The sequence below is a fragment of the Rhea pennata genome, chromosome 1 (genome assembly GCF_028389875.1).
Source record: "Rhea pennata isolate bPtePen1 chromosome 1, bPtePen1.pri, whole genome shotgun sequence".
Taxonomy (NCBI): domain Eukaryota; kingdom Metazoa; phylum Chordata; class Aves; order Rheiformes; family Rheidae; genus Rhea; species Rhea pennata.
In genome coordinates this window covers 93,052,642-93,068,164 of record NC_084663.1, presented here as the reverse complement: position 1 = coordinate 93,068,164, position 15,523 = coordinate 93,052,642, and the positions used below count along the sequence as shown (strand labels likewise).

The 15,523-nt window shown below is 43.0% G+C and overlaps 1 protein-coding gene across 5 annotated transcripts in view; it reads left to right on the top strand.

Moving 5' to 3' along the window:
* Positions 1 to 2,979: 2,979 nt before the first annotated feature.
* The window catches only part of GRAMD1C (GRAM domain containing 1C), a 55,014-nt gene continuing 42,470 nt past the window's right edge, over positions 2,980 to 15,523 (top strand). For 3 of the 5 annotated variants that reach the window (XM_062571983.1, XM_062571975.1, XM_062572012.1), the window contains exons 1-2: positions 2,980 to 3,057; positions 4,234 to 4,362. In XM_062571983.1, coding sequence (XP_062427967.1) covers positions 2,995 to 3,057; positions 4,234 to 4,362 — 192 coding nt within the window. In that variant the 5' untranslated portion in view covers positions 2,980 to 2,994. Of the gene's footprint in view, positions 3,058 to 3,422; positions 3,443 to 4,233; positions 4,363 to 15,046; positions 15,162 to 15,523 lie in introns of those variants that run through there. The other 2 variants (XM_062572003.1, XM_062571993.1) reach the window with 2 other exon arrangements.

Sequence of the window (15,523 nt, the reverse complement as noted above, 5' to 3'; positions counted from 1 at the left end):
CTTATTAACCAAAAATCGATTACTTAAACTTTAGCGTAAGTAAAGGTTGTCTATACCACCTGGGTGAAGGGCAAAACAGCTAAAATAGATGACCTACATGCAAACCTAACTTGTATGCTCTAGTGATGAAAGCAAGCGTTCACACAAAGGTACAGACACAACATTTCTCAGCAGCCAAAATCCCCTGCTCTAACATTCAGTCCTCCCTGCAGTGTTACAGCTAGCTGCACCAAGCATGGCCCTTTTCGGCTAGCTGGCTGACATCTCTTCCCTCAGATATGGGAGTAGAGATTATGGTAAACCTTTCTTGAAGCCTGCTGGCTTTATCTAATGATGTTGCTTCTCTTACAGGCCCCTTCAGGTAAATCAAAATGTATTTTAATATCCAGTTAAGACACCATTCCACATCCATTGAAACACAAACACAGCACATTTCTGTTAGGAGAGGCATGCATATTATTACTTTTCTTGTGATTAGAAGTAAAAAGGACCAAAAAACCCCACCCCACCATGAGGAAAACTGTCATGACGCTATTGTTGTATGGCTTTCTTGAATATTCAGTTTCTTCAGTTGGTGATTTGCATCTTCATGTGTGGATGCTCCATAATAACCACTTCAGGAAATTCCACATCTGGCTTCCAAAAATCTGCTGACCAGGTGACATCAAGAGGCACAACACATTCTCTGAGTGACTATCTCTGGCCAATTGCTCTGGCTTTGATATGGTGACACCTGTATCAGAGAAAGTAGGGCAGGCAAGAGGGGAGGGCAGCTAAAGAACCTAAAAAGCAAGTATTTCTTCCCTGTTTTAAATGGATTGAAAGGTGGGGAACACCTGGGATTACCAGGAAGGGATCATTCAGAAATAAAGTATGTATGAACAAGGAAATTGGTACAAAGAAGAGAGCAACATAGCACTTCAGCAAAAAGTTGAAGGTGGATCATGAGGCTCTTCTGATGGAAACATTGAAGAGATCTATGAAAGAAACAAGTTAAAGGACTCAAGAACAATCAAGATTTTGAAGACTGAATAATTAATAAAGTCAAAGGCATTTGACAGATCAAGCAAAATGAGGATGGTTTAGTCACTGGCCATGACTGCATATCAGCCAAGTCAACATGGAAGGACCACACTTCCTTGGCTCTCTGTTGCCCCACATTTGGCTCCAGGCACTACATTTTCTAAGTTAAAAGAAGTGATGCTCCCAGCGAGCTGCTATGTCCTCTGCCTCGCCTCACCTGCCACACCACCAAGGCCTTCTGCTTCCCTCCCTGTTGTACCTCCCCTCCACAGCCCCGATATCCCTGCCCTTTGCCTACTAACCAGCTAGTGAGCAAGACAGAAATTTTATTTTCATATCACAGCGCTCTTTCATTTCCTATAATATGACTGAAGGGCACAAAGGTGCAGGCCAGCACAGTTTCAGCTGGGTCCACTAATTTGAAGGTCACACTATTTGGTTGTGTCAAACTTGAAGCCCAGCGTTCAAAATCTGGGGTGCTCACACCTTTGACAGAAACCATTTGGAGCTGCTCAGCAGCTTTACAAATGAGAGCCTGGGTTTCTTGAGACAAGCTCCCTGAAATGCAGATGGCTGAAATCTTGTCTTCGCTGTCTCAGCAGACAAATAGCATTATATATATACACACACATATATATACACATATATATATATATGCATGGGTTAATAGAGAATCCAGTGGAATGGCATTTTAAAAATAATTCACTCTCTCCCCACGCCATGTGTTTATTTTATTCCCTTCCTTGCTTGCATCTGAAGACACCCTGGGCAGCAGGGTGGGCCTCAGCCCGCTCCCTGCTTTCTCCTTTCTGGAGGCAGCTGTGGAGCCGGTGATGATTCCTCCGTGTTCGTTCACTCTCTGGCACAGGCTTGGTTACTTCATACCCTCTGGGAAATGCCAGGCACACTGGGGACACGTAGATGCACGCAATTCATGGCCGGGGCTGAGCAGGAAAGCCCGAGCTCCTGGCCCCGTCGCACAGGCCTCGGGAATGCACGTGCACCACGCGGATGGAAATGGGGCGTTTGACCTTCAGGAGGTCCTCGGAAAGCAGCTTTCCTCAGCAAGGGAGTATTTTGAAAACGTCGCTCGGGCTTGGCACCCCTCACGCGTCTACACTTGCAGGCGGGTTTTCCCCTGCTTGTCCTCTAGGTGGTCCTCCGGAGTAGCGTTTAAAATGTGTTTTCCGCTCAACCCCGAACCTCATTGCCAGCTTGACGGATTACATAATATCCTGACATTAAAAAGGAGTCTTGTATCTTCTCTCCCCTCTCCCCCCGTGTTTGCTGAGGAGTTCTTACTCAAAAGAACTGGCTCCTGAAGAGACTCGTTAAAAAAAGCCCGGGATCGATTCCTCTTGCGTCACTGAACCACTGCGAACAGCACGTCCGAAGCCGAGTTTTAATTATTTTTATTGATTCTCCTTTATGTAAACAGGATTGTGGGAAGGAAGACTGGAAGATGAAAGAGCGCCTCGGGTTGTGGGCGCTGCTCTGGGGAACCGCTCGCTCTGCTCCCAGGAAAGCAGCCCTGCCTCTTCTCGGGGACGGTTCCCCCCGCGAGCCCGCTGCGGGCAGGGAGAGGGGTCGCACGGCCCCCTCTTGGCTTCCCGGCAGCCAGGCGGTTTTTCCCGCTGCGCTTCCCAAGGTCTCCCTCAGCTCCGGCGCTTTCTGCTTTTCCCCACCGACTCCGCCGCCTTTCCCCCAGGCCTTTCGCAAAGCCTCGCTCACAGCGGTCTCCCGGGCCGAGGCCGCCGCGACGCGACGCGACGCGCCCTGCCCCGCCTGTGGCGCCCGCCGCGGCCCCCTCTGCCCACGCCAGCGCCTGCAGCCTTGCCCTGAGGGCCGGCGAGCCGCTGCCCCCTCCCGCCGCCGCCGCCCCCCGGCCCAGCGCGGCCCGGCCCCGGCAGCGGCCTCGGCCCGGCCCGGCGCCCCACGCCCCCGCGGCCCGGCCGGCGCCTGCCCCTTTAAATGGCGGCCGCGGCCCCGCCGAGGCGGTTAGCGGGCGCCGCGCCGCCCTCGCCCCTCTCCATGGTAAGTGCCGCTGCCGCGGGCTTTGCGCTGCCCCGGCCCTTCCCCTGGCGGCCGCCGGGGCGGCCCCATGCCCCAGCCGCCGGTCCGCCGCCGCGCTGCCCCTCGGGCGAGCCGCCGCGGGCCGCGCAGGTAGGTGAGGGGGGCCCGGGCAGCCCCGTCCTTGCCCTGCGCCTCCCCCCGCCCCGGCGCGGCGCCCCGGGTCTGGAAGCTTCTGCGGGGCGGCGGGGCTCGGCCCGACCCGGCCCGGGCGCTGCCGGCCGCGGCCTTCCCCGGCCCGGCCGCTCTGCCGGGAGCCGGGTGGGGGCCGCCCGGTGGCGGCGGCGGCTCTGCCCGCGCAGCCCTGGGCCGCAGTGGGGCCGCGCTCGGGCCGGCGGGGTGAACGGCGGTGGGTAGGAGCCGCTTGGCAGCGTAGCGGGTCCGCGTATCCGCGGGGGGGGGGGGAAACACCTGGCAAACGGCGTTTCTTTCCCTCCCGCCCCGTTGGCTGGTGTCGCCCCACAGGGAGGTGAAAGCGGCCCCGCTTTGGGCACGGTTGTTCCCTGCTGCCCTGGGGGCCGTGGAGGTGCCCAGGGCATCCCCCCGGCCTGGTGTGGCTGCTTCCCTGGTGCTGGCTTTGTGGGGGCCCTGGGGATGCTCTGCACCCTCCCTGTCCGCGGGCACGCGTGGAGTCGGCCTCGGCGGCCTTCTGCAGCCCTTCCGAACCAGAAACGCGGTTTCGTGTCTCTTGTCGGCACATTCAGTAGCACAGGCAGCGTCTGTTATCGGTCGGGGTCCTGGAATGGCCCCCCCTCGTTTTGTAGGGTGACTTGGGGCAAATGTCTTTCCATGTGTCCAGGTTCCCTCTGTAAAGCAAGACTGATCTGCCATACGGCAAAAACTTATCAACAGAAAGTGCTACAGAAGAGGGTTTTTGTAACAAGTAATGTTGTGAAGTTGATGTATTGCTGTGGAAGTAATATACTGTGCAAATGTACATAAATATAATATACCCTGTAAAAAAATGTAAAGTCAGTGAAAAGGCTGTCAGTGAGAAGTGTTTCCATGGCATTGACCTTGGTGAGTCTCGCACTTGAAGCTTTCATCTAAGGTAGAGCTGGTAAATGGATTAACTGTCATCTTATTTCAGCACCTTTCTTCTCTGTTGTCAAATTACGTACCTTGCCTGTTTGTTCACAGGAAGTTCATGAAGTGGATCATGGTCTTGTTAGCCAGCTACTTGCAGATTCAGAGGAGACTCTTGGTTTGTGCACGGAGAAAATGCAGGGTCCTGCACAGTATAGCTGGAGTGCTGATTGGAGCTTTTGGGTAAGGTGTCTTATCTTTCTTCTAATTTGTTGGGGTGGGGTGGGGGGCTGTGTATGTGCTAGCTTTACATCCATAGCTCTCAAATTGCTTTGTAATAATTAATTAATAAAGCCTTTCCTGCCCGTGTTGTGTGGTAGATAACTTACATTATCACTTTGCTGAAGTGTAAGCTGAGACTGAGAGGAGTGAGGTTCTGTACCTGATGTCGTGTATCAAGTTAGTGGCAGGACTTCTGGCTTAGGACCTAGTCCTGTCTCCCAGTTCCTTGTGTAATTTGTTAGCCTATCCAATGTCTCTTTATGCCTTTAGAAAGTCGTTGTTGGTACTTCCTTTTTCCCCCCTCAGTAAGAGCTAAATTTTGATTCTTACTGTTGGGTGGCTCTTCTGATGTGCTTTCCTAGTGTCTGCTTTTTGTCAAGCAGTTATATGCATTTTCCTCAAAAGTAAACAAACTTCACATGTCCTATGTAAAGAATAGGATTTGAGAGTAGAAGAGTCTCAGTTTGCTCTTCTCTGGGATGTTGTCTGACTCAAAGTGGAGGCTAAAATTAGCACTGTCTTTAATATCTTCCCATTGCTTTTTGATGTTTTTTGCTTTGCTGTGGGAGAAGGTAGATCTATGAGTATAGACCTAGGGTGTGTGTGTTGCTGTTAACTTAGTGAATGGGTTGCTGCTCTTGGATAGGAGTTGGGAACACTTGTGTGTACAGCCACAGACAGGGTAACACCTGATCTTCCAAAAGGTTTGGGTTCTGCTCATCAGTTCTGACAAAATGACTCATGTTCTGCATCATGTGGCATGCTTCAGTCTGTCCATAGGAATGTCTTCTGGACTACTCAATCTTCTACCTGCTAAATACAATGAACACTAGTAAGCTCATAAGGATGAGGATAAAGTCATGTATTAAGTAACTTGGCAAAGACCATAGGGCACTGGTGTCAGATCAGAGAACCGAACTATGGAGTTGGATTCTCCAACTCCGTATTTGTAAACCCAAATTCTATGTGTCTTTTTTTTTTTTTCCTCCTGTCCTGTTCAAACTAAGTATGTCTTAATGATCAGAATGTTGACTTTGCATCTGGGGACCTAGCATAAGTTTCCCCTAGAATGCATATGTGCTTTTAACCTGAATAACAGCAACCTGGAGTTAATAAAAAAGGGGAAAACTAGAATGTATCTTGGATTTTAGAATTAGGTTATTAGGGAGTATTTGGATCGTTAAGTGTTCCTCCGTGTTCCTGCAGTAGAAAAGACTGTCCAACTGCATCTGCCTACCTGAATCAATGACAAATTAGGTTGCACAGACATAGTAACTGTCAGCTATGCTGTAGTTAAAGGACAAATTAGATTGTGTAGACTAGCTTCCCCTCAAAGGTTTATCTACAACTATTAATGCAGATGGTAGTTCATGTGAGGAAAGAAACCTGTTTAGATCTTGGGGTCGGTTTCTTGGATTGGCAGTCTGCCAAACTTAACAAGGAAAAGCTAAGTTTTACTGTCTGAAATAAAGTTAGTGAAGTGTAATGTATGCAGGATGTAGCTGTGCTATTGACCTAACTTTAGGATTGAGATGTATGCCAAAGGTTAATTTTCCTTGGATAGAATTTTATATGTATACACTGTGCACTGTATTGTGGGTCTTCATAGTGCTGCTTTCTGCTTCCAGTAATGATGCATGCCTGTAACTTCTACAGGAGCTGGGATTCTTTGCTGCAGTGAAAGTTACTGTGAAAATGTAAGGTGTTATCTAGTGTGATTAAAAGGTTGCCTTCTGCCTATGACTGTACTTCAACAACCTCAGTATTTGTTTGTAGTTCATTTTTATCTAGTTCTGTAAATATGACCTTGTACTTAAAACAAAGAAACTGTGTAAACACTTGCCTTTTGTGAGATACAAGCTGTGGCTTGTAAAGTACTAACTGTGCTGCTTATATCATTGATTAGTCTTAAAAAACCTCTATCAATCTATTTCTGTCCTTTTATTTATAGGAAGCAGTGGTACTGAGACATTCACTTTTTTTTTAGCCTCAGGGGAACTGAATGTAGCAGTGGCAAGAGGCAGAATTCACAAATTAGAGGCAAAAATCAAAATCTTTGAATCTTCTAATTAAAATGGTATGTTACTGGCATTTTTCTCTGTTCTTCTAGACAGAAAAATGCTTTTTAACTTACATGATTGATGAGCTAATGCTGAGTATATAAACAAATCATTAGAATTGCCTAAATACTGAGTCATAAGTCAGCTTGTTCTAATACACAAAGCATGTGTCATTAACATTTTACCAAGGATGATCTTAGTGTCCCGTGGTAGGTATGGATTTGCTGCGCTCATTGCTACTCTTAAGTCAGTGTAACTGAGGAATTGCTACAGCAGTAACACTAGCCTGTGATCTGGTTTAGATGTTGGTTTTGCTGCCCGGGCTGTTAGCTTTGAGAGGCTGTGTGTGTCTGAATCTTCTTTGGCTTGCTCCAGGAACTCATTTCCTCTAAGTAAGTACTCTGAAGTACTAAGCAAGTTTCTCTGGTGGAAACCAAGTGTGGATGTTAGAGTCTGACTGGTTTGACTTCAAGTTTTCAGATTTGAGTGGGAGTAGGCAGTTGTGCCATGCATTCTGAGAAGTCACACCAGGTATCATGAATGTTCAGTAGGTGCTGTGAGTGCATGTGATTAGCAGCAAACTTGGATTGATTTGGGAGCCTCTGGGATATAGACTCTTTACTGACTATGGTGAGTGTGGAGAAGGAAAGCACAGCAAAAAAAGGAACAGGGAAGGAAGAAAAAGAATCAGTTCATCCTATTACATCTGTTTCTTTTTTTTTCCCCTGTCTCTGAAATAATACTTCTGACAGCTTTATTTAACTCATTCTCAAAATGCTTTATGTTCTTTACTTGTGTAAACAACTCTTAAATTGGTAATACACTGCAAGTACTACCAAACCCTGTAAATCTTGTAAAAGTAATTAGTTTCTTCAAATATATGTCATTTTTCATAAGTGTCTGTAAGATGTTGATTTGGGGATATTTTTAATGTTTATTTGGAAGCCTTTTCTCAGGAGTTGGGCAAAGCTAGACTTCTGTAATCTCAGTGGAAGGGAAAGAAAGCTTGCCTGCAAACCTACTCTTGGAGCTTTTCCCTCTTTACTGGCACCGACAAAGCCTGCATCTACTTTTGATTAAATAGTTCTGGGTTTGGCATCTGCAAATACAAATGAAGAAAATCAAAGATATGTTCAACTTAACTGTTATATCTAAAAGCTATATTTCTAGTTTTTCAATTCATTTTTATTCTTCTTGCAGTCTTCATACTGTGATATAATATCCTTGGAAGAAATCTATGAAAACCTTAGGTTACACAAACTATAATGAAGAAGGTAAAGGCATTTGAGGAAGCTAGTGAAAAGGATCCTTGTATCAAAAGTGAGGACATTCTGTCTGGAGGCTGACTTTAATTAACAAATAGATGAAGACACTCATGCCCCCAGTAAAAACAATTTCTCTTGGCAAGCAAGCAAGAGTCTTTCCCTTGTCATGAAGTGGTATGTTGAAGGAGTTCTTGAAATCAAATGGGTATCTCAGAAAATAGGAAGTTGCTAATAAAAACTCTAGAAGCTGTGTCCAAGAGTTTAGAAAGATAATAAGATATCCTTTTTCCTTTTTCATGTGAATGAAATGGCTGTTTAAAGAATTGATCCATGTGAAGGAGTACAAAGGATCCAAACAAGTGAAAAAGGGAGTCCTTTATTCTTTTCCATAATACAAGAACAAATAAGGTTATACAAGACTTGGAAAAAGGACTTTAAAAGATGTGGATCTGATTTACACAAGAAATGGCTAAGCTGTGGGGGCATGTGAGAATATGTATGCTAGGAATATGATAAATGGATGACTCAACCTGCAGATATAGATACAAGTTAACATATTTTGGGGCACAGGAATGAGCATTAGATAAGATATTAATTGTGTTTAGAGGTGTTTGAAATTTTCTTTCACCTTTCTCTGAGGGGTCATGTTTACTCTGGGGAGTATGATTATTGGGCGTGTTAAATTATGTTTTGGCAGATTGATACTTAAGGTCCTCTGTCTGTTGCTTCATCTTATGTATTTCTGTACTTGATATCATCTTTCTGAAGGAAGCTTTCTCCCCACATGCCTCCAAATGCTTGGCTTGTGAAGGAAACTGGTGTCATGGCTTGTAACATCAAAGGAGAATTTTTATTTTTTTTTATTTGCTGTCACGAAACAGTCTAAGGAGGATAGGAATTAGATGAATGCTATGAGTCTGTAAAGAGGATAAAATCTTTTGCACATTTAACTGTTTTTTCTTTAAGTGTTAACTTTGATATAAACAGCTATTGGTGTACTTCTAGTACTGGTATGTTTTGGTTATTGGTTACCTAGCTGGAATCTCTAGAGAAAGTGTTTTTTAGTCCTGTGATAATACTAGTTATGTAGAAGCAGTGTCTTTAAAAGGGTGAGAAAAAACAAATTGCATGTGTAATTCATACTAACCATTTAATGTGGTTTATTAGGTGTCTTTTCCTCACTTATTTGTCCACTGCAAGTTTCTATTGCTGTTGATTCAGTTACAAGCTGAGCACTAGGATAGATCTGACTGTCACCAACTTCCAGCTTCTTGCAAGGGGGGGAGGGGGATGGCAGATCCACAGAACTGTAGTGGATGCATTTGTTCGATGGTACAGTTTAATGAATAGTAACGAATTCTCCAGGAGCTTTTTAAAATCTTTCATATAGGTCTAGAAGATGTTGGACATATGCTTGCCTTTCAAAAAAAAAAAAAAAAAAAGAGAGAGAGAGAGAGAGAGAGAGCTTTCTAGACAAGGATATATGGCTTTTTTTAATGCTAAAGGCTAATCTGGAACTTGTATATTGTCTCATCCGTGTAGCAGATGGCCATGCGCTAATTAAGTTATGTCAAGATTTCTTAGTGATATCAGCAGTATTTTAGAAATTACATTATGTAAGTAGGCTTTTTTAGGTAGTGCTTTCCTGTTGAAGTTACTTGTGGAACCAGTACAACCTAAGCTTGCCATATTCATCTAAGGGATTTAACTTAGCTAATGCTCTTAGATTGTGTATTTTTTTCCTGCAGCTTCCCCTTCTTCCCCCCACCCCCAAATAAACAAAAGCCAAACAAACAAACAAACCCCACAAACCCCAACTGGTCATTTGCTTACATTTTCTTTCTTTCTTTTTTTTTTTTTAAAGTCATTCAGGACTTCAGCTTGCTCATACAACTTCTCAGCTTTTCCTTCTGTTTTCTGCTGTTCATACCTACTAGAACTCAAGGTGTTGTCCCTTTTTTAGAGTGAGTGAAGATACACAGTTATAAACTGTGGTGTACATGTAACTTTGTATTGATACAAGTGTCTCCCAAAAGTTATTCAAATTTATATAAAAATGTAATGCAAAGGAAAGTTACATGTATATTATCTTTAAGAATGGTTCATTTGAATCTAGTAGCAGTTTGTAATATGGAAATGACTAAGAGTAAAATCTGAATTTTGTTTTCTAAGGTAGAAAAGGAAGAGGTCAAACAAGATACTTGAAAATTAATTTGGGGGCAATTGTGTGGTAAGTCTTATTTTCTGTGTAACTTCAAACACAGTAGGGCTACTCCTTGGCTTAATGAGAACCAGTGTATCTTATACCACTACAGTTCATATAGTCAGCTACAGTCACTATCAAGTTAACTGCTTAACTACTGATACTGTTTCTCTAATGCATTTCTACAATTATTTTTCAAAATATAGTTTGCTGTTACTCTTTCTGCCAATAGAGGAGTTGTTTCCCTCATGAGCATTTTCTGATCAATATTTAGGGACTGTTACTAAACTTAAATACAGATCAGAGTTGCCAGAGACCAGCTCTGGCAAAGTAAGGAGGGACTGTACAGCTGAGAGTGGGTTTTTGTTATGGTTTTTTGAGTTCTTTGCTTGTGTATTTGGCTACTTTTCTACTAAGTAAACTTGTTCAGAATTTGTTGCAGGTGAGGAAAGCCAGGAGTTCAGAAGTATGTTTTATAGTTACTTTATTGTGCTAGATTTACTTGATCCATTTTTTAAGTAGGAAAAAGTTCTAGTTCCAAGTCAAGCAGTTTGAAGATAAATAATGGAAAAATTTTATATTTATGCAGCCTGAAGTGAAAGATCAGGTGAAGGAACAGCTGTCCTTAACGAATAAGATGTTCTTAAACAACATTGCCTAATTGTTTTGCACTTATGGTGTAGGAAGAAATATGAGTCATAAATGCTATTCAGAAAGAAATGTCTTTTATCTAAAAAATTTTGATTGCGCTTTTAATTGTTCTTACATCATATTAGCACTTGGTTTGTTTGTATTTTAGAACTTGATATATCATGACTCTTTACATTCTTGCGCAGTAGGGTGCTGTTCTGTTTTTGTTAGGATTAGTAGAATGATGACTCTTTGAAATCAAGTGGGTAGCTTCAGATCGAGAAATTCTCCTTGAAATCAAAGTGCTTAATATCCCCATGAATCTGGCTTTTCTAGTGTCTTAGAGAGACAATATGCAACCCTGACTCTGGCAGAGGCACTGTAGGATAATTTCTCTACCAAGTTCACAGAATTTTTTTGCTACCTGTGGATGAATGGTACTGATGAAGACGCTGGGTAAACTTTAGATGGTTCTGTCCCACCTATGGGAAACTAAAAGCACCTTGATTTCCAATTCAGAGCTAAGGAAGGCATTTTTTTCCTTGGAAGCTTCCAAATTACTTGAACTTTTTGTTTAACCTACTTATTTAAAATGTCAGTGTAGGTGCTTTACTTGAGCTCAAAGGTGCTTTATAACTGTTTTATTAATAGTTATATTTGAAATTGAAATTTTCAGCCTTACTACTAATAATTGGTTCAAGCTCAGACTCCAGTGTTTAATCAGCTGAAGGTAGAGTTATTATCTTATAAACAGGAAATGCTATCAAATTGCTCTATCCTCATGGCACTTCTGATGTCTGTCTGAGTCACAGTGGTACCCAGGCTTTGATAGATGTGGTTTTGAGATCGGTTTGGATCCTCCAGTCTTTTTAACATTTGTTGCCAACAAATGTTTTTCAATGTAAATTTGCTTCCCAATATCCTGCTGTCCCCTTTTAGTACACAGATTTGCTGTCATATATTCCCAATAGAAGAGTTGCCTTGTTTTTCTGGTGCAACCAGTTTGTTATTTGCACACACAGCTGATCTTGACAAAAGAAATGTGGGCCATCTAAAGTGGCACCACCCAGGTGGGTGCGTGTAGATATCTTAATAATAGTGAGTAGTTGTGACTGGCAAAATAATTGTAAATATGGCCTCTTGCATTCAAGTATCCTCTCCTTTCTGATATTCAGACTTAAATCTGATGTAAGTGATGAAAATGATTTGAAGTTTTCTTATCCTTTCTTTTTAGTACCGCCTTACTGAGAAAGCTAGGAGAGGGATTTCTCTTCTGCTGTCTAATGCGTCATTAGCTGTATCTTCAGCTGTGTGCCTGAGGGGATCTGATGTTGGGTAGGAGGCTGGGCCTTGAGTGAGCAAAGTGGATGTAGCATAGAGACACTTGCCTTTTCTTCTGTAGCTTTGAAACCTTACTATGTTTATTGTGGTAGTTACTGGGGATGCAGTCCTGCAGCTGGGGTTACATGAATGGTGCTGTGCAGGGGGGGCTCCATAGTCTCCCCACCAGAGAGAGTGGCCTGTGGTCTGTGCTGCATGATGTTCAAGTGCAGCCTGCTGTTTCCTTGATAATTTTCCTTGCTTGCAGAAAGTCCCCTGCTGTGCAAATGGAGGTCAGAGCTCAGGCTGCACTTAATTACCAGCATAAATACAGGAGAGGGCCCCTAAATAGGACAGGCGAAGGGACAGAACAGGGTAAATAGAGTAGACCTGTGCCTACTGTTGCCCCCTCAGTGCAGGACAAGAGATCTAATGGGGGTGGGGGGTGTGGAGCCCTACATCTCTTGCCTCAGTGTCTGCCCTGTATCTAGGAAGAATTGAGCCCTGGGCAGCTGCTGAAGAGTTAGACAGTAATGTGCTTCTCAAGAGCATGGAGCTGTATGAGACTTTGTGCTCTGATGTCCACTTTTCTGGCTGCCTCTGCCTGAGGTGGTCCCATAGTAAGGCCTTGAAGCCTTACAAAGCAGATAGTGGTCAGAACTTACATGAGCATAGACTTGGGCCTGCACTGAATTAACTGGGGTAGATGTACTTTATCTTGGAGACTTTTGTGCAGTAACTGCTGGGGCTGCAGCCTTCAGAGACCTCAGAGATGCAGAGAGGAGGAGCACTGGCTCTTGAATGTTCCTTTCAGAGCTGGTGTTTCCCTGGTGATAGTTTCCTCTGCTGTTCCTTTTGGGACTTTCGTGAACTTGAAGTGACCTATGCTAGTTTAATCTACCTTCCAAAATCATCTTAGATGAGTTCTTTCAGGTTGGAACCAGGCAACTCCTCCCCTTCCCCCTCTACTTTTATTTTTTGCAGTTTTTGATCACTCACTGAAGTGTTTGTGTGCTTGTTTTGCAAGGCTAGTGGGCTTTTTTTCTGCTTATTTTCTAAATTGGCATGCAAACAGGCTAGCAGAATGCTAGCGAACTCTGGATTGCATCCAGCACCAGCTCTAACCCAGTGGGTGAGAGAGAGCGGGAGCTGTGGAGACTGCCTAAATGTTGGCTGGGGATTTGCTTGGATTGAAACAGACTGTAGCCAGCTAGGAGAGGTATATGTGTAGGGTATGTGTCTTCTATCTTTACATTATTTTCAAGCCTCAGTCAATCTTATTTCTGAAATAGAGCATATGCTTTGCTCCTCACTGTACATCTCAAACTTGAGACTTCATATCCAAGTAAGTGTTATGAAAGTACATTGGCTTCACCATTTATAAATGGTTTAAAACCATGTAAAATAAAATACTTGTAAAATACCTTGTAAAAAGTAAATAGTAGATATTACAAAGCAATTGCTTCAGCATAAACAGGGAATACTTTCAAACTTTTTTCTTTTTTTTTTTTTTTTTTTTTTTTTTTTTTTTTTTTTTTTTTTTGAGTAGGGGAAGAAATCTATAATGTTCCTAATGACAGGAGGCTTGAAAGAAGGCATTCTCAGCTATAACGTGTTCCCAGCAGGCTTAGTTTTTTGTATATTTAAAGTATATTTTCTCCTTAATGAATCACAAGATTCATTAATGAATAAGCTCTATTCTCTCTGGATAGAGAGTGCTCGGGATTACCAGATGACAGCTCAGGATACAGTTATGTGTATAGTTAAATTGCACCTCTACTGAGTGAAGAATAGAGCCTCATGAGGTTAAATATAGACTTGATTGGAACAACTTCAGCTGAATCCTATTTCACTGAAATGTGATGGCTTGTGAAATTGAGCCAATTCCAGTGGGTTTTTGAAGAAACTTGGGAGAGGTCCTCACATATTCTAAACTGAAACATTTTGAAACAAATTTCTTCCCGCTTCTTGTTTTTCTCCTGTTTTTTCCTAAAGAATATAAAATCTTAAGTCACACAACTACTTTGAAATTTAATGTTCAAAAGGTGAAAGATGTGGTGAAACTTCTTTAGAACTTTAAAAATCTTTTAAAGTTTCCCGCCTGCTTGGGAAGGAAGCCAGTTTTAAAAATGCTTCACAAAAATGAAAGTTTTGTTCTGTGTCTAGTTATATAACCTACTGTTAGCAACATAGTTCTCTGTATCATATGATGCTAAATTTTCTTGTCTATCACTATCCTAATTGTGCCAACTTGGTTGTGGACTTCATAGGCCATTTTCCAAACCATGCTCCAACACGATTTTTGTTTGTTTATTTTACTTTACATAGGCAAAGCTCAAGTATGATACCTTCCCTCCTGATCTTGAAAGGAGAAGATGGTTGGTGACATGCAGGAGATGATTTGGCTTTTGAGCAGAATTCCAAGCCAGCAGAGCTGATGTCCCCTCACATGATAAACAGCTGTGATACAGGCCTTTTTATTCAGCAGTCCTACAGAAATACTTTTTGGAAAAGCAGTGTTATTGTATGTCAGGTCAATGATGGCTTTATCAGGCTGAGGTCTGGAATGGAGCTGGTCAGGGCTGGACTATGGAGGTGCTGTGTGGGGGACAAATATATGAGCAGATGAGGGTGGGTGACATGTAACACATGTTCAGAAGCTCTTCATAACAAAATATTTGTCCTGAGAAATGTTTTACTCACTACATGGATTTTTCTGGAAGCTACCAGTATCAGATAGTGGTAATTGGCTGTCTGTCTTAAATCTTTCACTGTGCCTATCATGCATCTATGGAAACTATTTAACACTAACATGCATTTTGGGGTATTAGTGACTGTTTTACATCAGACTTCTCATACACGGCTAAGGACAAACAGCTAAGGCCAAACAAAAAAAAGTCTAGAAAATGTAGTAGCTTGAGTATTTGCTCAGTGTCCTGTATTTTAATAGCCCTTCCTTGAGGACTTTATATACCATTTTTCTAATGGAGTAAAGACCTAGCTGCACTAAAACTTACTGGATGCTGCTCTGCTGGTACACAGATCCCTCTGAAGGAGAAAACTGCTGTTGGTCTGTTATCTGCTTAGTCACTAAGAAGCGTGAAAATCTGTTTCTCCTTCAGCTTCTACAAGTAAGAGGGGGGCTGGGCCACAGAAGGGGATATAATGACTCTAATGCACAGCCCTGTGCTTGCCCGTGGCCCACTGCAAGAGTGCCCTGTGCTTATGAGACGCCTTCCTCCAGAGAAGTTCAGGGTGAATGAAGAGGAGCAGAAAATGAATGTAAGTAAAATACTCCTGGGTCCTTAAACTCTTCCCCTCCCACTATGGCAATGAGCTTGTTTATACTTCCTTGAAAGTATGAGAGTTCTCGGAAAATGAGTGGCTATAGAATACAGTGGCTGAGCTGTTCCTGGCAACAATTACTCTTTTTCCTTTTGTATTGGTTGTCATGTTTCATATGACCTACTAATTCAACACAACAGTGTGGATAATCATGTGTGTTCAAATGGTACCTTTCTTTTTTTTTTAAGATGCTTTGTACGCATCTAGCCCCAGAGGATTTGTAACCCTGTAGTAACTTACCTTAAGTAGGTGTTGTTGTTGAGGTCCTATGAGTGGTTCTTCTGCTGTGCAAGTTAAAT